Source organism: Physeter macrocephalus, unplaced genomic scaffold (assembly GCF_002837175.3).
Source record: "Physeter macrocephalus isolate SW-GA unplaced genomic scaffold, ASM283717v5 random_444, whole genome shotgun sequence".
In the NCBI taxonomy this organism is placed as follows: Eukaryota; Metazoa; Chordata; class Mammalia; order Artiodactyla; family Physeteridae; genus Physeter; species Physeter macrocephalus.
The window spans coordinates 19,998-45,005 of record NW_021145730.1 but is presented as its reverse complement, the minus strand read 5'-3'; the positions used below and the strand labels follow the sequence as shown (position 1 = coordinate 45,005).

The following is a 25,008-nucleotide window of genomic DNA, read 5'->3' as shown; positions in this document are numbered from 1 at the left end:
GCGGGTCAGCAGCCCCGAGCCCCACCGCGGTCCCCGCGGACCGCGCGCCGCGCCCCGGCCCCGCCGCGCCAGCATGTCCTCGACGGAGAGCTCCAGTCGCACGGCGGACAAGTCGCCGCGCCAGCAGGTACTCCCTGCACGCCCCTGGGGCTCTCTCGCCGCCCCTTCTCCACCTGGGTATCGGGCCGACCCTTATTCTGCCCTCTCTCCCGGGTGTGAGTGGGAGGAAGAGGGCCAGCGCTTTCCTGGGCCTCCCACCGCCCTGACCCCGGGCCCTGTCTCTGTAGGTGGACCGCCTGCTCGTGGGGCTGCGCTGGAGGCGGCTGGAGGAGCCGCTGGGCTTCATCAAAGTTCTCCAGTGGGTGAGTCGCTGCCCCAGACGAGGGCTATTTCGGGAGCCTGGGCCGTGACGCTGACCCGAGCAATGTGGCCGAAGTGGGGGGCGGGGAGGTGCTGAGGCCGGTCCCGGAGGAAGGGTGGGGGGCGGCGACAGGTGGGCGGGGGAGGGGCGGGCTGGGGCTGCTTCTCCAGCACTTGGTGGCAGGAGGGTGAGGAACGAAGCATGCGGAGCCCCGGATTCGGTCCTTCTATGTGCAAGGAGTCTTTGCCCAGGGCGCTCACATTTCACCCGGGCGAGAGGACCCGGGTGTAACCTTTCCAGAACTCTGATCCTGCACATACCACTCCTCGGTGGCGGGAGGGGCGAAGAGGACAAGTGGGAATGAGGAAAGCTGCGGAGGGCAGAGGACGGAAGGAGGCAGGCGATGGAAACCATCCTGTCCCCAAACCCACCAGGACCTGACTGATCCTGGAGGTGGACTCATGGGACAGGGTCCTGGCTGGCGGCTGTCCTGTTGAGGTCACTAATCTGCGTTCCTGTAACTGCGTGAGGGAGTGGATGAATGAATGAATGGAGTTCATGGCTCTAGGATTACATAAAAGAAAAAACAGTAAGACAGAATAAAAATCAGCCAAAATGTGGCTTGTAGAATAAGGGAGAATATTGAGCTGGAAAGCTGGGGCCCTGGGTTCTAGACCTGGACCTGCCTTTTCTACTTACTTGACCCTGGACATATCTCTTCTTCAGACTTCAGTTTCCATATTAATCAAATGTTCAGACCATCCCTAGGGTCCCTTTCTGCTCTAAATGGGTTGGCATGCTAGAACATTGCCCTTGGGTTAGACTTAGCCTGTGACCTTGAAGAAATCATTTGCCCAGGGCCTCAGTTTCCCCTGTAGTGGTATAGGGGAAATACCATCTTCTCCTGCCTCACTGGTACTTTGAGATGTTAGCATGTTCTCTGTCCTTCGCAGTGCCCAAGGCCTCCTGGGTATAAATTAGGAATGTGGACAGGTGCAGTCACTCTTTCAAATCATAAAGACTTTTCGGGAGCAGTTATTGCACTATCACAGAAGAGATTTAAGTTAGACAATCCACACACCAAATGGTGTGTGAATAACTTAATTAATTTGCTTTCAGCACAGAATTCAGCTAGGGAATAAGTTACCATTAATACTGAGGAGGATTGAGTTCTAAAGGGCTTTTAACTCACTGGAGACAGGAGTTAGCACTGTGTTGCTGATTCTTAAATCATCCTTTGGATGAGAATCATCAGATCTGGAATTCGGGGGCAATAGTGCATTTGGGGTTACCTCTGGATATCTGAGACCCTGACTGGGGCTACAGGCCAGCATGCGGAGCTCCCAAGTGCAAACTCTGGGACCTGTTGGGGACTTTCCACTCTCTCTACTGCCTCAAGAATGGTTGGAACGACTGCTGACTGAGCTCTTTCACCTCCCCCCCCACTTCCCTGCCATGACCCACCACTTGAGTACTTGAGGGGGCCGTAGAAGAATGATATTAAGGCTCCGTGTGTCTACCATCCAGAACGAGGGATCCATTATGAGTGGTCCAGAGGAGCAGAACCAGAAATGTAAGGGTACAATTTTATCATTAAACTAGACAAATGGATCTAAGGGAAATTTGAGAAAGGCTGTCAAGGGATGAGGGAAACAATGAGGTTATTAGACCATGGAATCATCCTCCATGGGAGGGATTCTGAAAAGCTTCCTTCTTCAACTTTTCTATCCTTTTCCCAACCCTCCCCCAACCAATACCCACAACATTTCTATAAGGCTGCACAAAGCAATGCCTAGTCTCCTCCCACAGTCAGTTCTGATCCCTAAGAATTAAGACCTGTTTGACTTTTAACATCCTCAACTTCTTAGAGAGGAAGTTATGCCTTTCTCTCATAATACTCAATCCAAGAGTCCAGGGCTAGGCTCTGCACTCAGCCTTCATTCGAAGGGTAGCATCATAAAGAGACATGATTTGCTTTTACTGCCATCCTGGTAGCCTGAATTCAGAGTGAGTTTCACTTGCCCTGAGTCTCTGCAGGTGAACACAGGAACCAGCACCAGGAACCAGCACCAAAATGACAGTGAAAATGTCGTTTGGGACTTTTTGCATATTTCCTGCTTGGAGGGATCAAATACTCCAGTCTGGAAAAGGGGGAAAAAAACCACAGACAAACCTGCAGTTATTGTAATGATAATTGAAAACGTTCTTGTCACTATTACAAAAAGCAAAGGTTTTACTGGAATCCTGGTGAGATAAAAGTAATGGTATTCTTTTATTAGTGAGGAGCTTAGCTTAGGGTATCTCTTTAAAATTTAAAGATTAACTAATCTCACCTCAATTGCAGTTCTGGGGTCTCACTAAGTCTACACTCAGCTAGGAAAATAACATGGGCATATACCAATTATTGGAGAACTAGTTTTTCTCTGCTTTCTAGCTATGGAACATAGGGTAAGTGATGAAATCTTCATGGGTCTCAGTTTCTTATCTGTAGATGAGGGTAAGATCTATCTCATGAGCTCACTGGGAGGATTACAGGAGCTAATATCTGTAAAGCACTGGAGCATTCAGGAAGACCATGGTGAGCCTGGCAGTCCAGGAGGTATTCAGCAAGTGTTGGTTCCCAAACCTCTCCTTCTCCCTAACTTTCCCCCTTATGCAGACTGTCAGCTGGACTTGTCCTTTGGTGAGATTATTCAGATGTCACTGCCAAATCCTCACTTTGAGGGTAAGGTACGAATCTCCTGGATTACTCAGTTACTGTATCGATAATGTCACGTTACCTTTAACTTGGTGTGCCCTTGATCAGTAATTCACCTTTGAGGTGCCAAAGTCACTTATTTGGCCCTGGGGTCTCTGTAATGAAAATAAGGTATTTCCGTAAATGTGGGGAATTCGAAAGTACACCATCAGAGTCCATAAAAACCAGTGACATGATTGTGGGAATAGGATTTGGGGGAGAACTTGTCTTCCTTGTGCCCTGCACTAAGTGGAAATGTTAGTGTTCTCAGGATTGACAAAGGATTATCACCAAAAAGCAAGTCAGCACCAAAGTGGAGCTTCATCCTTAAAGTAGCAAGGTTATTCTGACATCTTTCCAAAAGAGATGCAGAGGGCTTCCCTGGTGGCGCAGTGGTTAAGAATCTGCCTGCCAATGCAGGGGACACGGGTTCGAGCCCTGGTCCGGGAAGATCCCACAGGCCGCGGAGCAACTAAGACCGTGCGCCACAACTACTGAGCCTTCTCTCTAGAGCCCACGTACCACAACTACTGAAGCCCGCATGCCTAGAGCCTGTTGTCTACAACAAGAGAAGCCACTGCAATGAGAAGCCCGCACACCACAACAAAGAGTAGTCCTGCAACTAGAGAAAGCCCGGGCACAGCAACAAAGACCCAGCGCAGCCAAAAATAAAATAAATTTATTTTTAAAAAAAGAGATGCAGAGGGAGGAGGAGGAGGAGGAAGAGGAAGAGGGGGAAGAGGGTGGCAGTGTATGACCGTTGCTGTTCCCAGCAATGCAGGTCCATGAGGAGGAAGGCTGGTTGGTACCAGAGCTCTGGAGTTGCCCCTTGTCTTAGGGTCTCCATGTCTTCTTGGCTCCTGTTCTTTATGACCACCTTGTTTGGCTCAGAGCCTTGTGCTTGGTGACAGGGGTGGTTTCTGTTCTTCCCCACTCTTCCCTGTGGCTCAGTCACCTGGCACAGTTAAGGAAGAAAGCATATCTGATACAGAAAGGTAGAGGGAGCTGGGAAAGCATGTCTTTCTCTGCTCCTGCATCCCAGGTGCAGAGCTACTTCCTTTCTCTTTGCAATCCTCCCTTCACACGGTAGAGATCTTTTTCAGCCTTTATAACTCCGTGATGCAGGGTTCTGTCTTGGTTTTTATTTGAGCATGACTCTCTCCCTTCTGGATGCAAACTCTTGAGAGCAGGCACCAGGTCTTATTCAACTTAGATTCTGCAGCATCTGGCACAAGGTAGATGCTCGATAACTCTTTGTTGATTAATGAATGGGTGACGTAGAAAGAGCACTGAACCGGGAATCAGGAGTTGTGAATTCTAAGCCTGGCTCTCACATTGGCTAAATGTGACCTTGGGAAAGTCACTTAATCTTTTGGGACTTCAGTTTCCACCTCTATGAAATGAGACTATTGTGCTTGATAATCTCTGAGATCCTTTTTGCTCTGCTGCTCTGTGAACCTGTGAGATTTTCCTGAGATTCCTCCATCCGTTCACTTGCATAGCCAACTGTCATGTGTTATCTGACACCATCTGACTGTGTTATGTTCAGATTTAATCATATATTCTGGTTAATAAAGTTATATAAGGTGTTTAGATGCTCCTGACTTTCAAAGAATCAGAATACAAGAGAATACAGTTAATACTAAGTTTACTATGGTTATATTTTGCCCAGAGAGGAATCGTAAAGCAGAGTTCAGGATATTCAGAACCTCAAGGTTGTCATCTGGACATAGCAGAACTTTCCGCAATGATGGAAAAGCTCTATAATCTGTGTTATCCAGTATGGAACCTGCTAGTCACATGTGCCTAGGGAGCACTTGAAATGTGGTCAGTGTGGCTGAGCAACTGAATTTTAAATGTTATTTAATTTTAATTAATTTAAATGTAAATAGCCACACTTGGCTAGTGGCTACCATTGTGGATAGTGCAGCTCTATAGTAGGAGCTCCATGAAGACAGAGATTTTTTTTCTCTTTTGTTCACTAATAAATCATATCGCCTAGAACAATGCCTGGTACATAGTAGATGCTCAGTAAATGACATCTTTCTGTAGATGGTCAGGAGTGCCAGTCAAGAGAGTGCTGGTAAAAAGCAGGCTCCATAACTAACTGTTCATTGCCCCAAGTTAGGAGTTCCTACTTTTGGGGGGAACCTATTACTGAGCCATTCACTGGCTAACTGCCAACAGTAAAAATATATCCAACTGTCTGCCCTTCCCAGAATGTAACGCCTTAATTGTGTCCAGTTCTGGGCACCAGAAGCTAAGAGGAACAAAGAAACTGCCAAGAGGAATCAGAGAACTGACAAGAAACAGAGCTGACAAGATTGGAGAATTCTTACGAGGACAAGCTAGAGAAGTTCCCCTGTTATGCCAGGGAGGTGACTTGGAGTATGTAAAGGATAATAATGCAGAGGCTTTGAGTAACTTCTCTCCAGGCCTGTCAAGAAGATGAGCAAACAGGGCTCTACTGCAGCCTCTGTAATTTAAGTCAGATCAGGAGGTTAATCAGGCATTGGAGAGAGGTTATACTGTCTCCTTTCCTGGATGATTTTTTTTTTTTTTTTTTTTTTTTTGAGGTACGCGGGCCTCTCACCGCTGCGGCCTCTCCCGTTGCGGAGCACCGGCTCCGGACGCGCAGGCCCAGAGGCCATGGCTCATGGGCCCAGCCGCTCCGCGGCATGTGGGATCTTCCAGGACCGGGGCACGAACCCCTACCCCTGCATCGGCAGGCGGACTCTCAACCACTGTGCCACTAGGGAAGCCCCCTGGATGATTTTTAAGATGGAGACAATTGTCATTTGTTTGAATGAAACCTCCTAGAAACAGAGAGGTTTATGACCTTTAGAGAGGGGTCAGTGGCTCCAGCATGAAGAAGATCTGCCAGGCCAGGCGATGCAAGGTGGGGCAGTGGCACCGGACACCACCCAGGGACAGAGCACAGCTGCTGGCAAGCCCAGCCAAGAGCACACTGATAGCATTACCCTCGGAGAGTGAGAGAATCATGGAGTTGGAAAAGGCCTTTGGATGACCTGCTCCAAACCCCTCATTTTACAGAGGAGGAAACTGAGACTCAGAGAGCAGAATGACTTATTAGAGGTCACCCTGCCAGTTAGTGACAGGGCCAGGACTAGGACCTGGATTTCCAGACTCCTGATCCAGGTCTCTTCACTCCACAATACTATGAAGCATTAGCAAAATAATGTGAACACAACTCTATTCTATAAACACTGGATGCAGGACTGGGATGTGAATTAGCTCTCTTCTAGGTGCTTAATATCCAAGATACCAAATCGCAAAGAAACATACAAAAAGTGAACAATTAACAGAATAAGCTCACTGCTTAATACAAATGATTATATCGTGCACAAGCCAATGGTAAGTGCACAGGAAACGAGGCCTGAACAGATGATGTGGGAGGATCAGAGACTCCAATTTCTCACCTCCTTCTAACCAAAGTGTGTATCCTCAGAAAGAAATTAGAAAATCATAGGATGAGGGAATTTCATTTCACTCAAGGCAGGAGGTTTAGTAAAATGTGATGAAAGGTGAAGAGGAAAACAATTCATGTGATCTGAAATGCCTCTGGTTTTTAACACTGAGAAATGGCAGCAGCAACGGATTATAAAGGGAAACACCACTGGGGAAAAAGCAGAGGCTGATAAGGCAAGTTGAGGATACTTTTCTCTGGGCTTGAGCCAGGACTGCCAGCATCAACCCAGCCAGCACAGTTGCCAAAGGAAAGGTGCCTTTGGGGGAGAGGAGTTAGCTGGCAGTACCATGGGACAGCAGCCGGGCCCCTGCCCCCTTGGCCCCTCGGAAGGCTTGGCAGAGGTTGTCCCCTCTAGCTATACCTCCACTGAGGCAGGAAGCCATTGGAAGTTAGCAAGAAGGTAATGGCAAGATGTAGTGATGGCTTCAAAGGAGAAATGGAAAGAATTCCATGCACTCCTTATCTAGATTGGTGCAGGGAAATCTATTTCTAGGGTGCCTCTCCCTTGGGGAGGAAATTCAAGTCCAACTTTGAGATAGAAGTTTCCAAAGCCTAAATTGCTTGTGTTAGTCATCATCTTAAGGAGGCTACCTGTGGTCTCCAGTGTCACATCCAATGGGGAGACCTGGAAACTGCCCATTTCTCCCTCTTCATCTCCCTCCCAGGTACCAGTCATAGTCAACCTTATTCATTTGGCTATTTGGTCCAGCACGCTGTGCGGTGAACACAGCACCCTGAGGCTGGGAGACCAAAGGAAGCCATGGGTCCCTGGCCAGGAGGGACCTGATTAAAGGGACTCCTGGCCCTCCCCCCACCCCCATATCTGCACCGGCCGAGAGTCAGAGGGTGGTTCTGAAGGGACAGACCTTGGCCAGCTGAGACCTTCTGACTCTCAGAGGGGCTTCACTCTCCCTCAGCTCTTTGCTATTTTCGCCTTCGGGTCCTGCGGCTCCTACAGTGGGGAAACAGGAGCAACGGTTCGCTGCAACAACGAAGCCAAGGACGTGAGCACCATCATTGTTTCGTTCGGCTATCCCTTCAGGTGAGCAGGAGTTGATTCTGACCCTGCATAGCCTCTCTCACTGGATTGGCAGGACCTGCTTGGTCTCTTTCTCCTCCAGAAACCTAAAGACCTTTTGTTGTGTGCCACTCCAGTTTCAGATAGAATTACAAGGCTCAGGTCCTTCCTGCCCTTTAGGAATTTCAGACACACTGGCCAGAGAAAAATATAAGGGAAACTCAAATAGATCCTTGTTATAATAACGTTGCAGTGCATGGATAACCAATAGCAGGTAACAACATCTCCTACAGAAAGAACCCATGCAGTGTGGGGTGGAGGCTTCTCGACCCTCAGCAGCCTCCTCCCTGCCTTGAAGGTAAGGAAGCTTGTCAGTACTCAGATCCTAAAGAGCTGATGGGGGATGCTCACCAGTACCACCAGAATACGAGGAGGTATACCTTGACCAGGAGGTAGAAGACAATACTCTTTCCTGAGTGTTTGGGAGCTTAGAGAAGGGAGAGCCCAAGTGTTCAGAGGGGAATGGGGACAGGGCTCAGCTTTTCAGAAATTTCTTGTAGCAGCAGCCAAGTTAGATTAGCTGTCTCTTGTTCATAATAGGGTATTTGTTTTTCTCTCTTGATTTTGTCCAGTGTAGTCTCATTGGGGGACCTAAATAAAGCCTGAGAATGGGTGATTCCAATCTTAACTTGGCCACTGTGGACCTGTGCTTTCCCAGGGACAGAATGAAGCTGATTTCCCTGGTGGTTTGGCTACCAGAAATAGATGAACTATATATACTGTGGTTACGATCTAAAGGGTCGTGGAGATACTTGGAAATACAGGGTCACCGTATCTGGGCAGGGTGGATGAGTGTGGGGTGGTGGCTGAGAGGGAGGTAGAGTTTGACCAGAATTCCAGGGAAATTCCTGTCCTGACTGCAAGGTTCCCTCCAGAAACTTTCCTCCCTACCTGCCCCTTTCTTGGTTCTGTAAGAGTCCTTGGGTGAGAACTAGTGCAGGACTGCTCCTGGGGCAGGGGAAGCCCACTGCCTCCACAGGGAGAGACTCGTCCTGAGCTCAGGGTGGGCTCCGTGCCACCTGCAGGTTGAACCGGGTCCAGTATGAGATGCCCCTCTGCGACGCTGAATCCACCTCCAAGACCATGCATCTCATGGGGGACTTCTCTGCCCCCGCCGAGTTCTTCGTGACCCTGGGCATCTTTTCCTTCTTCTACACCATAGCTGCACTCGTCCTCTACCTGCGTTTCCACAACATCTACACGGAGAACAGGCGCTTTCCCCTGGTGGTGAGTGGGCACAGCCAGGAGGGATCGGGTGGAGGCACTGAGGAGACATACGTTCCCAGGCTGAGGACAAACATGGTGGCTTTCCTGGGTCCCGGACACTCGGATGTGAACCTCCTCAATCTCCCTGCCAGCTCTTTGCTGTTGGTCCCTTCGGGTGCTGGGGCTGCCACAGGTCCTCGGGCCAGTGGAAGGCCCATGTCCCAGGACTCTGCGTCTACCAACCTCCCATCGCTTGCTCTACTCAAAGTAGGCACAAGAGCTTCAAGAAGCAGGCGCTGAAGTCTGATCGCTTGGGTTCAAATCCCAGCACTGTCCCTTACTAGCTGTGTGCTCTTGACAATTTCCTTAACGTCTCTAACTCTCAGTTTCCTCAACTATAAAATGGGAATAAAATAATAACAATCTAATAGTGTTTTGGAAGGATAAAGTGAACATGCATGTAAAATACCTGGTATATGGTTAGCCTCCATAAGTGCTAGCTATTATTAATATTATTTCCCCTTTACTTTCTCCTTATGCCAGGCATGCAAGGTGGAAAGGTGCCTTAGGGGACCCCATTTATCTCCTGCAGTCTGCCCTCACTCTGCCACCAGTTGTAACTGAGCAGTGGTGATCAAAGGAAAGGCTGGGCGTGGGGAGAGTGTCAAGTTTAGGCCACGTGGGTTTGGGGATGACACTGACCAACAGATGCCTGGGCACATTGTTACCTGACCTCAGTTCTGAGGGCATGGGCAGGGGTAGCCCTGGCTGGCAGGATTCTCTTGGTGGCAGATTTCCTAGGATGATGTGAGTTCCCTGAAGCTCTAGGTGTTGGGTAGGACGGGAAGAGGCAGCTGTCCTGGGACCCCAGGATCCCAGTGCCTTATGGCAAGAGGAAAAGAAGTACAGAATGATGGAGGCCTTGCTGATTGTATTTCCTGTCCCTCTGCTCCTCCCAGGACTTCTGTGTGACTGTCTCCTTCACCTTTTTCTGGCTGGTAGCTGCAGCTGCCTGGGGCAAGGGCCTGACCGACGTCAAGGGGGCCACACGACCATCCAGCCTGACAGCAGCCATGTCTGTGTGCCATGGAGAGGAGGCGGTGTGCAGTGCCGGGGCCACGCCCTCCATGGGACTGGCCAACATCTCCGTGGTGAGACCTGTGGCCCCTGAGGGGGTCTGGGGAAGGCAGCACACTCCCAGCTGCCCAGGCCTGTCACAGCAGGGTCTGAGAGGAACAGAGAGGGTGTCTCCACAGCTGCCCTCCCCGGCACTGGCAGCCAGTGCTTCCCCTGCACCTAATGCTGGCTGCTGGCCCCTGGCGGACCCTGAGGGACATCTGAGCAGGGGAAACCCAAGAGCCACTCAGCCTCCTGTGCCTTCCTCCTCCTGCCTCTGCCTCCCATTTCCCTCTCTCCTCCCCACCTCCAGGCGTGCTCTGTGACTGCCTCTCCCTCCTCCTGCCTCTTTACAGTCTGTGTGTATGTACACACATGAGCAGGTGGAGGGGGAGCCTAGGGCTGTGACGGGGCTCAAAGCGGGGAGCAGACCCAGAGTGGGTGAGAAGGGGCTTATTGTCACTCAGGCATCCAGGCTGGAAAAGGTCTTTGGGCAGTGGTGGGTCTAGCTGGTATGCATGTATTTGGCCACCCCAGCTGTTAGAACATCGAAACATCTCCATATCAGTTGGTAAGTAGCTGAGCTTTGCAAATGCCCTCCTGTCAGCCCAGCCGCCTCAGCCCTGCCCTGAAAATGGCCTGAACTTTCCCCGGGCCCAGCAACTGAAAGGTTTAATGGCTAGCACACCAGGGAGCCTTCTAGACCTTGCTGGAACCCTGCTGATAGGTGTTAGCCCCACAGCCTTTTACTGTAAAAATGTTCACACATTCAGCGAAGTTGAAAGACTTTTACAATGAACAGCCACGCACTCATCAGCTAGACTGTACCATTAACATTTTACTAGACTTGCTTTGTCCCGTATCTATCTGCCTCTCTTCATCTATCGATCCATCTTATTTTTAATGCATTTCAAAGTTGATTGCAGACATCAGTACACTTCCCCCTAAATACTCCCTGCTGATAGGTTTTTAAATATTTTGAATAAATATTTGGATAGAGCTGGCTAGGTCACTACCCTAGGGAAGGAGCACCTTGGACAGCTCTGGCCCCAGCCACCCCGACAAGGCCTTCCGAAACAGCCTGCGGACGCTGTGGGAAGCGCCACTAGAGCCCTTGCTCCTTGCTATGCTTTGCACGGTGCTCCACTCCAGGAGCCAGGTTCTCCTAGCGACCAAGCCACAACTTGGGTGCATGCTGTGGACAAAGTTAGACACTTTCACCAGAGAATCCCTTAGTGGGTGATGGCCTTAAACCCTGGCTCTACATCCAGTTCTCTTTTAGTCTTTCTAGCCCTCTGCACCTCCCCCTCCCCCCAACACCAGGTACTCCCCCTCCCTGTTCCCAGGATGCCCTCCTTTTATTCTCATAAGCCCCCCTCCCCCTGATGTCTTTGCAGCTCTTTGGCTTTATCAGCTTCTTCCTGTGGGCCGGGAACTGTTGGTTTGTGTTCAAGGAGACCCCGTGGCATGGGCAGGGCCAGGACCAGGGCCAGGGCGCCGGCCAGGAGAGCGCAGCTGAGCAGGGAGCGGTGGAGAAGCAGTAAGCGGCCCCCACCCGGCTACTCCCGAACAGGACAGCGCCTCTTCAACCGCCTCTGGCTTCCAGGACCTCCCTCTTCTTCCTCCCCCAACTCCCCTCCCCCATTATTCTGGGCTCTGAGCTTTGAGACGTCTTCACTGGATAGGCAGGCATCAGCTGTCAGAAACCTGGGCAGCCCTCCCAGTGGCTTCCTATCCCTCCTCTTGCTGGAGCCCCGGATGGCAGGAGCTCAGTGCTTCTTATCTACTGCCTGGACCCAGATATCTTACTTGGGGTCTTACATGTACCCTCACAGCCTTTGAGAACCAGCCTCTGCTACAGACAAAGGTTGGGGTCAGGAGACCTGAGACTGGTTCCTAGCTGCCACTTCTATCAGCCTGTACAGCATCAATAAAAGTGGGGGGAGGGGAAATTGGCTGGCAGCCTTCTCCCTGCCCCCTTGCATGGAGGGCCCACCAGTGGTTTAGTGACCCCTCTTCAATAGCTGTCATCAAGGCCCCGTGTCTGCGCTGACCTCCAATCAGCCTGAGCTCAGTATGCTCCCCACCCTCTCCTCTGGCCTCTGTTTGCCCACAGAGCCCATCATGTGGGAACCCAGGAGGCTGACTAACCTAGAAAACAGCCTTTCAGAGGGTCCCAAGTAGGCTGAGACTTGGTGGGGAGCAGATAAATTGCAACTGAGTTGCAACTTCAAGAAACAGAAGCCAGGAAACTTGCTGGGGAATCAGTTTTTAAAAATTTCCTTAGTCCTCCCACCCCTCCAGGCTGGGGCACTTCCACCAACACTCTAAACTCATACTTGCCCTAGAAACTCCTTACCTTCCTCCCTGTCCTCCTTCTTGGGCTTGGTTTCACACTTGGGACACAAGATGAGGGGTCTAGGAGCATCTCCGTTTCAGCCCTCCCCGCCTCCCACCTCTCTGTCCCTCTCCCTTCCCCAGCCTCTTGGGTCTGAGGCATTCAAGATCCTTTTCAAAAGTCTGTCCAGGCCTTCCTTTCATTCCTGTAGGGCCAGATAGGGGCTTTGAAAGGGTAAGAAAGGACCATCATGAGTCTAAGTTGCCCCAGAGCCCCAGGACATGGATGGATGGGCCCATTTCTTCCTCACTCTCTGCTCGTTTTTTTCCCGCCCTGCTCCTCCTCTGGCCCATTTCATACTTCCCCTTCTCACCTCTACGAAAGAACATGCCCTCTCCCTTTGCCTGCCATTCCTCCCCTGCTTCCCCATTTGTTCCAAGCTCTATCCCCCCTACACGCCCACCCCAGTCCAGGGCAGGCTGATGCTCTTGGTGCTTCTTCACTTCGGGACCCAGTTCCATATTTGTCTTTGGTGTGTCTCCCCTTCCTGACACCTCTTCAGTACCTCTGCGGACCCCAGGGCCCAAGGGTCAGTGCTGACTGGATAAGGGCCATCTGTCTCCCATCCAGCTCAAAACATTTCAGTCTGCCCTGGCCATAGGGCTGCCCAGGGAAGAAGGAAGAAGGCAGAATCCAGCCATTTTCCAATCCAGTGCCAATTAGCCCAGTTGTCATCCCAAAGGTAAATGTGCCCTGTGCCAGTCTCTCCTCAGGACTGAGTCAACCCCTCCAACCTCCTCACCTTCCTCAGCACCCTCCATTTTAACGTGTGCATTACTGGGGTACCCAGGCAGCAGGACCTTTGACTTCGGGCCAATCATTTCTTCTTTGGGTCAGTTTCCCCACTTGACAGGGGAGTGTGAGGTTTACATCTTCAAATGCTCCAGAGTCCTTCAGTGAAAAATTAGGTGTTTTGTTTTGTTTTTTAGATTTGGGGGAAGGCATTTGAGGAGGGAAGATAGGAGATGGGGATAAGGGTGTTTCTAAGTCTGAACCTCTCTGTCCTGAGCTGTCCCCATGATTACTCAAGGACAAGGGGAGACAGTTTTGCCCACAGCTCCAGAGACACAGAGAACAAAGGGATGACCTTCAGTTTTCTTCAAGCTGGCCCCTGTGAGGGTCTGTGAAGAGCTTCTACTGGAACTTTGTTTGGATTCTGTGTACGTATTTGTAATTTATCTGAAATGTGATGGATAAAGTGTTCTCATTTGGGGGCCTAAGTTACTAATTGGCCCTTCAGCTAGGGAAAGGGGGGTGGGTGGGTATGCACTCCTGCCAAGGACTCCTAGCCCAGAACTCTCCCTAGAGCAGAGAAGGCTCTTTCTCCTCTTCAAGAGGCTGGCTTGTTCTCAGCCTGAAGAGCCTTGATTTAGGCTATGGCCTCTCTCTCCATAGCCACCCTAAGAGGAAAGGCTACTTCACCTCATTACCTTCAGAGGGCTGGTCTGGGTCAAATGCTGAGTGTGCGGCTGTCCTCATAGGACTCTTGTCCCCTCCAGCTAGGGCTGGCATCACCACTTTGCCTAGTGGGGCCTGAGGTAGAAGGTGCTGGTTTCTCCAGTTGCTGCAGGAGGCCAACAGGCAAGGCACTTGCCCTTTGCCCTAGTAAACTCTGACCCTGACAGGGTGCCCACCTAGGACCTTTCCTGAACATGAGTTCCCTCCACTATCATGGTCATAGGTGTCCTTCTTCTGGGATTGAAGATCATGGGTGGGGGGAGAATGTTGCATGTTGTTTTCTGGTGCTTGTTATTATACATTTGAATAAACAGTGCTTCAAGCATTTGCCACGAAGGAGCCAAGAATGTAGCCCTTCTGGGGACTTTTTTCCTCCTCCTCCCCTTGCTTTAAGTTCTTGGACAAATATCAGCATTTCCACCAAAACATCATTCCACTCCTCTCCACTCTGCACTCCCAGTGATAGAGTCTGCAGGCTGAGGAGTTGTTCCTGGCGGACCCCAGTCTGGCAACATCTCCTCTTTTGGTGGCACCAATTAGTCCAAAGTAACTGAGACTCATTAGTAAATTTAGAGCAAACTCAAAAGGCGAGAGATATTGGCTTCCACAATGCTGTTTCCACTTGCTCTCCTACCATCTGTGACCTAGACAAGCTTCCTTGTCAGGAGGTGAGGGCCGCGTGCTTTGCCCTTTTAACTATAAAGGTTCTTGCTGAACAAACTTGCACCTCTATGCCCCTTCTGACAAACAGTCACAGGCTACATTTACATTCCCTAGAAAAATACACTTGGGCACAATATTACATTCAATGTCACCAGTTTCCCACTCCCCCTAGGAATCATCCTTGGTTCTCAGGTTAAGAATCTCTACCCTCAGAGATTATCCTTGAAGTACTTAAACCTTCCCTGGGTGAAAATGAGAAGACAGTCTGAGGTCTTGAAGTCACAGACCTTGACTTCTTCGCCTCCAGTTTGGTTTCCCCTTAGATGAAAGAATGAATATGTGGTGAGGTGTAAGGGGTTGAGAAGGGAAAAGAGAATTAGTATCTCTTTTCTGATCTGATGGGGTGGGGGGCAGGCTTTTGTCTCTTGATTGTGTGAGGGTGGGAAGCAATGTTATCAGCTGAGAAAAGAGAAAGAGGTGGATGATTAAGGTATTTTCCAGGCCTTAGCAAGGAAAATGACAGATCTGATGAGAAATCTCCCTGTGCCCAGGCTCTGGTAGCAGCCCTGCCAGCAGAGAAAATATTCGTTAGAAAAAGAAGCCAAAGGGATGGATGGAGTCAGGGTCCAGCCAGGGTTTGGGAAGAGGCGGTACAGGGTATCGATCGCAGTGCTCATGAGGAGAGAGACGGATCAGCAGAGATGCTGCAAACACCAGCAGCCTCGGGGCCACCCCAGTTCCGGGGCTGGCTCTGGCTCGGAGATAGCCTTCTGTCATCCTGACAGGTGATCCCGGTCAGCTCAGCTAGGTCCTCCCAAACCCAGACAACGCCACTTCAACCCTCTGCTCTGCGTCAGGGCAGCGTGGGTTTCCCACACAGGAGGCACAACCCGAGAGTTGAGGACCCTCCCCCAACTCCAACCCCTGTGTCCTTCAGCACATCCAACAGACCCCCTCCCTTTGCCCTTCTGATTCACAGCGCCCACCTCCCTGCACCTACCGCATTCGCTCTACGGGGAAGCGAAGTCGCTTCGTGGCCGCCAGCCGGGGAAGGGGCGCCAGCCAGCTGGCGGAGGCACGGCTTAAAGGGGCATCTTGGGCAGAGAGAGGTTTGGGACTGGGGTTTGTGTGCAGCGAACTAAAGAGAGTGGGCTGGTAGCACAAAGAATGTGTTCACAACGGTTAGGAGCAGAGGTCCTGGGGCTTTGGTCTCTTTTTCCCCCGCAATTGCGCATTTTGGAGGGGCTCTCTCGTCAAGCTCAGTAGGCAACCTCACCACCTCTAAGCCTACGTTTCCCAGAACGCTATGCGGCAGGGAGAGTGAGGGGAAGGCAACCAGTGCTGCGCTTGCGCAAAGAGTGAGCTGGAAAGGTGGGAGGGAGAGGGGAGGCGTGCCCGCGGCAGGGATGGGGGGAGGGGGCCGCGCAGCGGCGGCGCCGGGGCGGGCGCGCGTCCGCGGCGGTGATGGCGGTGCGTGAACGCGCGGCGGCAGCAATGGCCGCTCTGGAGCGGCGGGTGCCGAGTCTCGATGACTTCGCGGGACAGAGCTGGAGCTCGTGGGTGGAGCGGGCCGAGCTGCCCGCGGCCGACGGTGAGTGAAGCACCCCTAGAGTCTGAAGACCCCATCACTGTCTCCCCTCCCCCCCTCCGGCCCCCCGCCAACAGAGGGGAGCTGCCGACGGGAGCCGCCGTCCGGCTCCCCGGCCCCCCAAACAAAGGACCCGCCGGGTCCTAGTGCCCGCCCGCTCCTCCACCTTCGCGCCTCCGGGTCCTAGCGCCGGCCCTCTTCCAGCAGCCCACCCTGCCCACCTCTGCCTCTGCCGTTGCCCAGTACCTGCCCCCACATCTGCTTGCTTTTATGGATCTTCTTGCCTGCTGTCTTCCAGCTTCCGCCCCTCCTGCACCTGCCTCGAGGTTTCCCCATCCGCAACAGTCCTCTCCACGTGTTTCCCACGCACCCCACTTCTGTGCCCCCCTCCCAACCCCCCCTGTTCCTTCGCCTTCTGCCCCACACCATCGGCAACACTCCTGTCCACGTGTTTCCCACGCACCCGACTTCTCTGCCCCCCTCCCAACCCCCCTTGTTCCTTCGCCTTCTGCCCCACACCTTTTGCTCCTTTTCGGCGTTTGCCTGTCGGCTGCAGTGCCACTAGACCCCGGCCTCCTCCGCATTAGTTCGTCGGTTCATCCATCCATCCATCCTCCCTTCCTCCCTCCTCCGTCCATCCATACATGCCTCCAACCCTACGTCCTTTCCCGGGCCTCTTGCCCTGCCTCCCGGGCTCTCTCCCCTGACCCCCACCTTCTCTAGGCCCCTGAGTGCTTTTGGTGAGCGGGCTGACAGCCCCTTCTCCTGATCTTTGTCTCCTCGGCCCCAGGGGGCATCTGGCCTCGTGGCCTTTGGGGTGACAGCAGGCATCACGCCCCTGAAGAAGTTTGTAAGTGAGAAGAGGTGGAGGAAGAGACCACATGGAGCGGTCTCTGATGACACTTGTTCTCCTCTGAGACGTCCAACTCCCAGCTCAGTTCTTTCCATCACTGCATTTTAATGGACTTAAGAGTGGGAGCTGCCCCTTGTTTCTTGCATGCCTAACCCACCACCCCTCATATCTGGAGATTATATAAGACTGTCAGTATTCTTCTCATTCTAGAAAGGGGCACGTCTGTTAGTAGGTGTCAGAAGCAGACCTAAGTGGGAGCCTCAGGCCACCCCAGAACTGCCCCATGCTGGGTGGGCAAGGATGGGGCCATTGTCAGGGTCTGGGTGCATTGAGAACCGGAAATGGAATCAGACGGGTTTGGTGACTCAGAATTGATTTTTTTTCCAAGGGACAGGGAGGGGGCGTAGAGGAGGGAGGGGAGAGGAGTAAGATAGGGGGATGGGGAAAGAGCTGCTTTGCACAGCTAAAACGTTTTTGTCATCAACCCAGAAACTGAGGTACAAGGGCAACCCTTGCCCAAACCCCCTCTTAAGAGGAAAAGGGCTTGCATAGCTGATCAAGGGGACTTTGAAGATGCTGAAGGGCCCTAAGACAGCAGTTTCTCTGCTCTGTGGCCATCCTATCAGTGCAGGACCTGAGAAGCTGGGTGTAACTTTGACAATGCCATGGCAACCCAGGTGGAACAAAATTGGGGATGGGGACCTAGGAGAGTATCTGTTTGGGATGCTACAGAAAAGCAGAAAGGACCTGTCTGAGAAATCTCAAGAAGGGACTCGGGGATCTGTAGTAAAATATGTTAAGGACTATTTCCCGTTTAAATGGGGAAGCAGGCCCAGAAAAGAGATAATTACCCATTGTCACCCAACGAGTCATCAGTGGAATCCTGAACTGTACCTTGGAATGAAGGATCCATAAGAAGGGTGGCTGGATCCCTTCTAATGGGGCCAGCTCATTCCAGAGGTAGCAAGTGAAGGAAGAATGGGCACTTGAGAAAGATCCACTGAAAGGTTCTCCAAGTGGTCCTGAGCACCAGGTGCTTGTCAAGGAGTGAGAGCTTCCTCCTGCTTGGCCCCAGGACCTGGTCAGATGGGAGATGGGGCTTCTGGGATGGGGGTGGTCCTTCTGAGCTGTGTTTCTCCTCCAGGGGCTGAGTTGGAGGAGAGTAACAAAAACCTGAAGAAGTTGGATGCCATGACCCTCATTAAAGAAGGTGCGAGTTGACACATACTGGGGCTGGGGCCCAGGGCAGACAGGACCACCTTCCCTTCTTCCATCACAACCCAGGAGGTGGCTGCCTGAAGCAGCAGGTCTGGGGATTCTCACTTTGATAGGTCTGAGTCAGCCTGTTCCCCTGGCTCCTGTGACTTATTGAGGGAGATCCTAATCATTGGTGTCTGGTGCCCACTCACCTGAAAGCCTGCATTCTTAGGGACTGGTTAGATTGAACTCTGGAAGCTGGAAGCATCCAATATAAAGCTTGTCATATCAGCTGGGAGGGGAAGTGTCATCTGAGTGGTGGGTGGGAGTGTTCTCTGATCTTACAGGGAAAATCTGGTGTCCTCAGCCCCAGTGATAAGGGCTTCTGTCATTGCAGACATGTCCATCTTCGGGCACTGCCCTGCCCATGACGACTTCTATTTGGTTGTATGTAACCATTGCAGCCAAGTGGTGAAGCCTCAAGCTTTCCAGAAGCACTGCGGTGAGGGGAGCCCTCGGGAGGAGATAGAGGGGACAGGGGAAGGTGGAACATGGAACTCTGAGGACAGGGCCGATTGGGAGGTCATGTGGGTAATGGAGGGAGGCTTTGGGAATAAGAAGGTGGAGGTGAGGAGCTTCACAGATTGTGGTTGGTTGGGGTTATTGTTTAAGCAACCTTTTAGCATCTGGTGGAGTAAAGTTCTAGCGTCTGGGAAGACCTAAGAGGTTCAGGAAGCTGATTCCTAGAATTTTGAGTCTTGAAGGCTCAAATTCAGATGGGAAGGAGGCAAATTTAAAATCTAAGCTTTGGAAATTCCAGGTTCTCTATTGTGAGTCTGTGAGCAGGGTTAGGAGGTTGGGGAAGGAGACAGTTGATGCCACTCACCTCGATTGCTCTCTCCACCTCCTGGTGACAGAAAGAAGACATGGGCCGCTCAGCAAGCTTTACGCCCGGGCCCCACCCCCACCTCCAGCCCCTGCCAGCTCTCAGAAATGCCATGTAGTGAACGGTCAGGGCCCAGCTTGTAGGGCCCCAGGTTCCACCAAAACCTCCTCCAGGGAGAAGGGCCAGGGGTCCCGGAGCCGTGGCCACCAGCCTCCTGAGAAGACCCAGAAGGACAACCTCTGGTAAGGAAAGGCTGGAGACTCCCTGACCCTAGCCCAGGGAGGGGTTGGCACACATGGAGGCAGCTGTGGGGCGATGGGCACTGCTCACTGTGGGAGGCGGCCATCTCTCTCTGCAGCTCCCTTCTACTCGCTCCAGGGAATATGGGGTCCCCTTTTCCCATGTTCTGCACCCCTGCAGGAGCCCACCCAAGTTCCAGGGCTGGGAAAGGAGATGGCTCTGGGCTAGAGTCTGGGGGCCAGGCCCAGCCTCCCTACCTCCCAGCCTGCACCCTCTCTCCGTGTATAGCCTTTTCGTGCCTGTGGTGAATCTGGAAAAGATGTCCAGTCTCCCGAAGCCCGATGGACACGGAATCAGGGTGGCTCCACCCTCTGCTTTCCTCAGCCAGCCGGCTGGCCTCACCAAGGACTCCCCTGGAAAAAACCCCATGGCATCCCCTTCTAAAGAACTTCCTGGCAGGGGGAGCATCGAGATAACCCCCAGCGAGGGCCCCAGTCACCGGGCTGAAGGCAGCCCGTCTGAAAAGGAGCCTGGTGGGGCCAGGCTGCCCCCTAAAGCCCACCGGAAGATGGCTCGTGAGTAGTCGTGGTCTTGGGGTCAGGAAGGTAGAGTGGGGACTCCTTTGGACTGCTTTGTCCTTGGGCCTGATGGAGAGGGGGTCAGAAAAGGGTGGGCTTGGCCATCACAGGGTGCCAGGGTACAGGAGCCCCTGGTCATCCCTTGACGTGGACACTCACTTGATCTGCTTGCTCTCTTGGAAGATTCTCTTCAGTCCAGGTCTCCTGATTAAGGCCATTGGAGCCTGTGCCCAAGCAGGTGAAGGTATTCTTCCTCACCTTGGGCTGTTGAACTTTATCTCTTTTCTCGTCTAGATCCAGGGCACCAGAAGCCTCCCATAGCTGGTTTCCCTGGCATCCCAGATGCCTGTAGCTGCTTTTGTTTCCTGGTACATGTTTCCCTGTTTGAGACTTGGGGCCCCCCAAAGGAGTACCTGGGCTGGCATGGGGACGGGATGGTTCTTATACCCAGCAGAGAGCTGCTGATGCCCAGAGGAGTATCTCTGGAAGGCTGCAGCCCCAGACTTGAGGGCCAGAGGCTCTCCTGCCTTAGGCCCAGCTCTTCCCAGGCCTTTGGCCTGAAGACGCCAGACCCTCCCAGAAATGGCCTTGGGGTTCATGGGAACCGCTTTCCCCACAGGGAAGGAGTGCGACCTCAACAGGCAGTGTGGGGTAATAAATCCAGAGACCAAAAAGATCTGTACCCGCCTGCTGACCTGCAAGGTAACCCTCAGTCCCTCTGCACAGTGAGGGAGGACAGCACAGACACGGGCCCTGGGCAGGGAGAGCAAGTGAGATCTCATCCAAGATCCAGCTGAAGGGCTGGGGGTTAAGCCCAGACCAGGCAGGGGGAGGGGAGGCTGCCCACACTGGACCCAAGGTGGGGACAGCGGGCAGGGGGTGGCTTCCAGATCCCCCTCTCCAGAGGAGGGTTCTGGCCCTGTCAGGAAGTGAAACAAGGACACACAAACACACCCACACTCACACGCCCAGTCTCTTCACTTGCCCAGGCCAGAGCACACCACCTCCCGTTACGTCTGCTCAGCCCCTCCCCACCCTCCCCCCTGCTGTGTTCTAGATCCACTCCGTGCACCAGCGCAGGGAAGTCCAGGGCCGAGCCAAGGACTTTGACGTGCTGGTGGCAGAGCTGAAGGCCAACTCCCGCAAAGGGGAGTCTCCCAAGGAGAAGAGCCCAGGGCGCAAGGAGGCAGCTCTTGAGCGCCCCTCCCAGGAGCCCCCCTCCTCAGTCCAGGTTGTGGCAGCAGTGGCTGCTCCCAGCAGCACCTTCTCTGCTCGTGCCAAGCAGACCTACCCATACTGTGCACTGCCCAGGTACGTCCAGGATCCAGCGCCCATCTTACCTGGGGACACTTGGCCCCAGGCCATCAGGAACCCCTGGAGACAGGCTCAGGGAGTGCCCTGGAAGATGCTGCTCACTCCACCCTGAGTGTGTGGGGAGGGGCCCCTGGCGGTGGTGTGGTGGTGGGTGACTCCCTGTTCCTAACCCGGCATACCACAGTACCCCAGGCTCTCTGTAGTGTTCCAACACCCAGGAAAAAACATTTTCCCAGCTGCTTCCAACAGGCCAAAAGTGGTAATTGGGGAGCCGAAAGGGTCAGGGTCCTGGGTGAGGCAGTCCTACTGTGTATTTATTCACTGGCCCCTTTGTGTGCAGAGGCTGCGCTGGAACCCGGGGAGAGCCTGCCTTGCGGAAGGAGACACACACGCATCTCTGCCTGTAACATGAGGGGCAGACACTAAACATAGGCTCAGCTCACAGATAGGCTCACAGGAATATGTGATGCAAGAAGGGGGTTGAGAAAATTGACTGGGCTGACCAGAGCTGGGTGCGGTTATACTCATATTTTCTGGAGGAGGCGAATGTGGAGCAGATTTTCCCCCTGAGGAGGCAGGGCCTGGGAAGTGAAGGGGCTGGGGAGAAAACCCCTTGGGAGCTGTGGCCCCTGATCTTTCTGGCTCTTACTCTGTGAGCTCTGTTGTTCCCTCCCTTCCTGTCCTCCTTCCTCTTTGTCTGATCGCCCAGCAGGGTGTCTGCCCCGACTTTCTGAGCTTGGCAGGTTCATCAGGGACACACCTACCGTGACCCACTCTCATCACATTGCCCTCACATCCCCTTTGGCCCTTCCAGGTCCCGGGCGTCCTCTGAGAGTGAGTTGGATGATGAAGGCCCTTGTGGTGGTGTTGGGGACCCAGGCCTGTTCCCCTTCCCCCTGCCCCGGGGTGGTGCCCAGGCCTCCAGCGAGGAGAGTGAGGAGGAGGGGACATCTGATGACCTCCACCTCCCCACTGACTGCCATTATGCAACCCGGCCCCCTCGGCCGCAGGCGGTAAGGACCTGGGGCATGGACCTGGGGGTGGAGGGCCAGTCCTCCTGGCCCACAATGTGGGGAGGAGGTCAGATCCTACGTGAAGGTGCCCTCCCTGTATTTCAGGCCCCTTTAACCAAGTGCCTTCCTTCTGCCTCCAGTTCTGCACCTTTGGGAGCCGGCTGGTGAGTCCAGGATGCTATGTGTTTAGCCGCCGGCTGGACAGGTTCTGCTCGGCACTGAGCTCTATGCTGGAACGGCACCTCAGCTCACACATGTGGAAGTGAGTCTCTCGGCCCCAGAACCTCCCTTCCCAGGCCCCAGGCACACACGGGCTTCAGAACCCCTAATTCGTCACACATACCTATAGATGTGGCTTGGCTGTTTGCCAGGAAGACCCCAGGTAGGGTGAAAAGGAGGTGGGGAAACTTGGCAGCCTGGAGCTGGGCTAAGGCAGGGCCTGAATGGGTGGCCTGGGAGTGAATCTTAACTCTCACCAATCACTTCCAGTACCTTTTGGGTAAGTAGGGATAGGGGGTGTCCAACCTGAGATTTAAAGTGAGGTTTTTAAAGGGTTTGTATATTAGTTCATTCCTGCCTTTCCCTGTGCCTTCTTCCTATCTCTCAGTTCCAGCGTTTCCCAGCAGAGGGCGGCACTGCCAGGGCTCTGTGGGCCATTTCTACGTGGGTGGAAAGACTTGTATGTTGGTGGGGAAGCCCTCTTCCTTGCTTGGCATCACAGTGGGGCTCTCTTCTTGCTGCAGGAAGATCCCCCCGGCGGCTGAGCCTCCATCCCACCTTGTCAGCTCCCCGCCATCTGCTCCCCTGAGCCCATCCTCTGCGGGCAGTTGCCCCCGCCTTCCAGGCCCACCCCCCAGACCCGCCTGCCCAGCCTCCACGCCCCCCACCAAGGACAGTCTTGGCCCCGGCTACCCTGCAGGCTCCCCCAGCGTGGCAGCCGCCTGCAGCCAGGCGGAGTGCATGGGCGGGAGCCAGGCTATCACCTCACCACTGCCTGCCAACACACCTTCCCCGTCCTTCAGCAAGCTCCCACCTTCCAAGGCCAGCAAGTCATCCAAAGGCAAGGACGGGCTCGAGGTGGAGGCTCCTTCTCGAAAGCGAAAGTTATCCCCTGGGCCCGCCACTTTCAAACGGACCTGCATCCTGGAGCCCACTGGAAAAGGCAAACCCTCTGGCTGCCGGGGCCTCTCGGCCAAGACTAAAACAGGCCTGGGCATGGGGCTTAATGGGACGGTGGAGCCGAGAGTGAAGCGGGCAGGGCCCCTGGACTGTCGGGGTTCCCCTCATCAGCCCCCCACGCCAGTCAAGGCTTCTCAGCTGGACAACCAGGGAGCGGCTGGACACCCGGCCAAGGCCCTGCCGACCAACTGCCTCTCTGAGGAGGAGGTAGCCAAGAAGCGGAAAAACCTGGCCACTTACTGCCGGCCAGTGAAGGCCAAGCACTGCCAGGCTGGTGCTCCTGCCGACGCGGCCTGCTCTGTGCGCCGCAAGAAACCGGGTCCGGCCCTGGCCTTTGAGGAGAAGTGTTCTACACTGAAGGTACCAGCCCAGCTCCCTGAAGAGCAGGGGCGGGGAAGGGTCAGGATGGATGAGGTTGGAGTGCACAGGCACCTGACAAAAAGAGGTGCTTAAGTAAATGTCTGGGCAGGGAAGGGAAGACTGGGGAAGTTGAGAGAGAGTTCCTGGGCCATCTGCTCTAGGGAGAGGTGACCCCACCTTTTGCTTGGTGGGCTTTCCCCTATCCCCAGCCCTCTCCTTTGGGCTAAGGAGATGTTGCCTCTGCCTCTCCCCCTTCCCCTGCTTGCTTTAATCAAAGGGCCACTTTCTGAATTGGCTGTGGCCCTCACTCCAGGACTTGGAGCTACCTCTGTTCCCTGAAGGAGAGGAAGCTGGACTCCATGAGCTCAGATAAGAAAGGTTTGGGCAGTGGGGTTGAGCTTGGGTCCCTAAGCTGTGGCCTAACACGCTGGGCACAGGCTGGGTGGGCTGGTCTTGTTCATTGGTTTTGCCTCTGGGCATCAGGGCTTGAAAGGGCAGGGACATAACCCTAGGTCCCCATATGCATGTCCGCCCACCTTATACATATACCCACTGCCAGGTTTTCAGATGCCAGGCAAGCTCTCCAGGGTTTCTGGTAAAGCCAGCAGTCAGGTTTATTTGCCTCTTCTGATGGGAGCCCTGGAGTAGCATGCTATGAGCTATCCATATGACCTTAGCCAGGAGGAACATACTGGAGGTGGGAAGGGGAGATGCCCTCCTGGTTTAGGCACTGGCTAGATGCATACCAACGCCTTTGGTGCCCATATGAGAGTAGTAAGTTTGACAGCTGCACGGGGCCTGAGTGTGTTTTTGTCACACGTGTGCATGGGTGATCTCCAGGCTGCCTCTGCTGGGCTGGCATTCATCCTCCCCCTTGCCCAGCTTTACTCACAAGACCAGCAGGAGGAAGTCAAGCCTTAGCTTTTCTGGCCCACATAGTTTGCTGGATAGGAGGACAGTTAGACCCCCAGCCCGACCCTGTCTCTTGCCTCTTGTCTTCCTACAGTCAAAAGCCCATTAACGAGAAAGTGCCTGCCCACTGCGATGGAGCCGCCAGCACCTCCTCCCCTCCAGATCCGGGCCCCAGGCTGCTGCCGCTTTTTATAACTTTATATTATTTTTTTTAAGAAAAAAAAACTCTTTAAAATACCTCAAGACTGTCTCCCTGTTCTGTTGCTGCTAAGAAAATATAAAAACAGAAACGTAGAAAAGGAAGGAAAGAAATGTAACAAAATGAGTGTCCTTACTGTCCCCAACTGCTCCCCAGGAGGCTGAGATGATAGGCAGTCAGAC

The 25,008-nt window shown here is 53.4% G+C and overlaps 2 protein-coding genes across 6 annotated transcripts; both read left to right on the top strand.

Moving 5' to 3' along the window:
* Window positions 1–14,191, top strand: SYPL2 (synaptophysin like 2). Its single transcript, XM_024119896.3, has 6 exons — window positions 1–127; window positions 288–362; window positions 7,506–7,630; window positions 8,692–8,893; window positions 9,832–10,023; window positions 11,386–14,191. The coding sequence occupies exons 1-6, from the start codon at window positions 74–76 to the stop codon at window positions 11,530–11,532; spliced, it is 795 nt and encodes a 264-aa protein (XP_023975664.1). The 5' UTR covers window positions 1–73; the 3' UTR covers window positions 11,533–14,191.
* Window positions 13,469–24,970, top strand: ATXN7L2 (ataxin 7 like 2). 5 transcript variants are annotated; one of them, XM_028485544.2, is made up of 12 exons: window positions 13,469–13,546; window positions 18,093–18,158; window positions 18,543–18,647; window positions 19,063–19,273; window positions 19,560–19,846; window positions 20,469–20,551; window positions 20,907–21,160; window positions 21,978–22,176; window positions 22,317–22,438; window positions 22,920–23,715; window positions 24,029–24,093; window positions 24,722–24,970. In XM_028485544.2, exons 2-11 carry the CDS (start codon window positions 18,140–18,142, stop codon window positions 24,086–24,088), a joined length of 2,136 nt encoding a protein of 711 aa, XP_028341345.1. In that variant the 5' UTR covers window positions 13,469–13,546; window positions 18,093–18,139; the 3' UTR covers window positions 24,089–24,093; window positions 24,722–24,970. The 5 variants fall into 5 exon arrangements, with proteins under 5 accessions (XP_028341345.1, XP_028341344.1, XP_023975610.1 ...); XM_028485543.2 differs by lacking the exon at window positions 13,469–13,546 and adding an exon at window positions 15,972–16,098; XM_024119842.3 differs by lacking the exons at window positions 13,469–13,546; window positions 24,029–24,093 and adding an exon at window positions 15,972–16,098.
* Window positions 24,971–25,008: the final 38 nt, after the last annotated feature.

Bases quoted from the DNA above. Each gene is read 5' to 3' on its own strand.
- SYPL2 (XM_024119896.3), top strand. From the start codon at position 74: ATGTCCTCGACGGAGAGCTCCAGTCGCACGGCGGACAAGTCGCCGCGC. The intron at 363-7,505 runs GTGAGTCGCTGC...ACTCTCCCTCAG, and splicing joins TCATCAAAGTTCTCCAGTGG to CTCTTTGCTATTTTCGCCTT. The intron at 7,631-8,691 runs GTGAGCAGGAGT...TGCCACCTGCAG, and splicing joins TCGTTCGGCTATCCCTTCAG to GTTGAACCGGGTCCAGTATG.
- ATXN7L2 (XM_024119841.2), top strand. From the start codon at position 15,972: ATGGCGGTGCGTGAACGCGCGGCGGCAGCAATGGCCGCTCTGGAGCGG. The intron at 18,648-19,062 runs GTGAGGGGAGCC...TCCTGGTGACAG, and splicing joins AGCTTTCCAGAAGCACTGCG to AAAGAAGACATGGGCCGCTC. The intron at 22,177-22,316 runs GTAAGGACCTGG...TTCTGCCTCCAG, and splicing joins GGCCCCCTCGGCCGCAGGCG to TTCTGCACCTTTGGGAGCCG.